General features: G+C 26.2%; 1 protein-coding gene across 1 annotated transcript in view; it reads right to left on the bottom strand.

Annotated features, from left to right (window-relative positions):
* LOC125038759 overlaps positions 1-1,579 on the bottom strand; it is a 6,902-nt gene extending 5,323 nt beyond the window's left edge. The window contains exon 1 of the mRNA XM_047632343.1: positions 1,437-1,579. Coding sequence (XP_047488299.1) covers positions 1,437-1,536 — 100 coding nt within the window. The 5' untranslated portion in view covers positions 1,537-1,579. The remainder of the gene's footprint in view (positions 1-1,436) is intronic.
* Between the last annotated feature and the right edge of the window lie 921 nt (positions 1,580-2,500).

The following is a 2,500-nucleotide window of genomic DNA, read 5'->3' as shown; positions in this document are numbered from 1 at the left end:
CAAATAGAAAAACGAATAAACGCACAAACAAAACAAATAAAAAACAAAATAAATACATAAAATAACGAAAGAGACAAACACACAAACAAAAATAACAGATAAATAGACAAAATAAATACACAAATCAATAAATGAATAATGACCAAATGGAAAAACTAACGTAAACAAATAACAGACAAACAGACAAACAAATAAACACAAAGAACAGACAAATTAGACAAAATAAATAAAAGAAACAACGTAACATAAACAAAAACAAAAATAAATTATACTAAGACAAAATAAACATAAATAACAAAAAAAACAGACAGAAACAAACAGAAAACATATAATAACACTAAAAAGACAAAATAAACATAAAAACAAAAAAAACTAAACAAATAGAAACAAACAAATTACGGAAGCAAACATAAAAAATAATCAAACCAGGAAATCAAAATAAACACATAAATAACAAGAAAAAACTAAACAAATAGAACCAAACATAAATTATGGAAACAAACATAACAAAAAAATGAAAATAATCAAACCAGGAAATCAAAATAAACACGTAACTAACAAGAAAAAAAAAAAACTTAAACAAATAGAACCAAACATAAATTACGGAAACAAACATAACAAAAAAAAATAATAATAATCAAACCAGGAAATCAAAATAAACACATAAATAACAAGACAAAAAAAACTAAACAAATAGAACCAAACAGAAATTCCGGAAATAAACATAAAACAAAAAATCAAACAGGAAATCAAAATAAACACATAAATAACAAGAAAAAAATCTAAAATAGAAACAAACAGAAATTACGGAAACAAACATTACAAAAAAATAATAATAATCAAACCAGTAAATCAAAATAAACATATAAATAACAAGAAAAAAAAACTAAACAAATAGAACCAAACAGAAATTCCGGAAATAAACATAAAACAAAAAATCAAACAGGAAATCAAAATAAACACATAAATAACAAGAAAAAAAATCTAAAATAGAAACAAACAGAAATTACGGAAACAAACATAACAAAAACAAAAAAATAATAATAATCAAACCAGTAAATCAAAATAAACACATAAATAACAAGAAAAAAATCTAAAATAGAAACAAACAGAACCAAACAGAAATTCCGGATACAAAAAAAAAAAAAAAAAAAAAAAAAATCAAACCAGGAAATCAAACTAAACACATAAATAACAAGAAAAAAATCTAAAATAGAAACAAACAGAAATTACGGAAACAAACATTACAAAAAAATAATAATAATCAAACCAGGAAATCAAAAAAAAAAAAAAAAACTAAACAAATAGAACCAAACAAAAAAATACGGAAACATAACAAAAAAAAAAAAAAAAAAAATGAAACCAGGAAATCAAAATAAACACAAATAACATATATAACAAGAAAAAACAACAACAAAAAAACTAATTATACTCACCGGAGACAACATGGCTCAAGGCGGCCAAGCGTTTGTACATGTAGCGAGTGTGTAAAAACGTGTAGATGGAGAAGGTCAGCCCCATCGCCATAATTATCATGCTGATGATCGAGAAGGCAGCCACGGTCCGCTGGTAGTCTGGATAAGGGAGAAAAATAAGCGTTTATTACTATATATATATATATATATATATATATATATATATATATATATTTTTTTTTTTTTTTTTTTTTTTTTTTTGTGTGTGTGTGTGTGGGGGGGGGGGGGGGGGGGGGGGGGGGGGGGGGGAGGGCTGTTTTCGTGCCATTTTCGAATTATTATGTTTTCTCCATTTCACTTTAAGGAATTTCTTTACGTGGGTTGTGGATTTTTTTTTTTATGTGTGATATTTCCCTCTTCCTTTCTCTTCTCTATCTCTTTCTTTCTCCATTTCTCTCTTTAACTCGCCCTACCCCTTATCTCTCTCTCTCTCTCTCTCTCTCTCTCTCTCTCTCTCTCTCTCTCTCTCTCTCTCTCTCTCTCTCTCTCTCTCTTTCTCTTTCTCTCTCTCTCTCTCTCACACACACACACACACACGTAAATATGAATTTGTATTTCCAATGATATAAAACCTATTTTCTATCAGAAATGAAATGAGAAGAACCACACAAAGCGCTCTTAAAACCTTCACATTAGAGGTCATTATTCATAAAACTTTAATCAGTTACTAAGGCAGCAATGTGAAACTAAATAAGACAATAACTGACAATTTAAATAACGTTCAAAAATGATAAGAAAAAAGTAAAGGAAATAGAATTAAATCAAGTAAATAAAAGGAAAATAGGATTTAATTTGATCAAACAAAATAAAACGGTCCGAAGCAAAATAGATTAAGCAACTAAATCGAATTAGATTCTAGGAAATGGAAAAGGAAATTTAAAAAAAATGCAAATACAAATGCGAATAAAAGTGAAATGAAGATGAGAATAAGAGTGAAATTAAAAAAAAAAAAAAAAATAATAATAAATAAATAAATAAAAGAGAAATATATGTGTTTAAATATTAAAAAAAGAAAAGAAAAAAGA

This window comes from Penaeus chinensis, chromosome 25 (assembly GCF_019202785.1).
Source record: "Penaeus chinensis breed Huanghai No. 1 chromosome 25, ASM1920278v2, whole genome shotgun sequence".
Classification (NCBI taxonomy): domain Eukaryota; kingdom Metazoa; phylum Arthropoda; class Malacostraca; order Decapoda; family Penaeidae; genus Penaeus; species Penaeus chinensis.
Note: the sequence above shows the minus strand (reverse complement) of the source record. Positions and strands in the feature narration are given on the sequence as shown.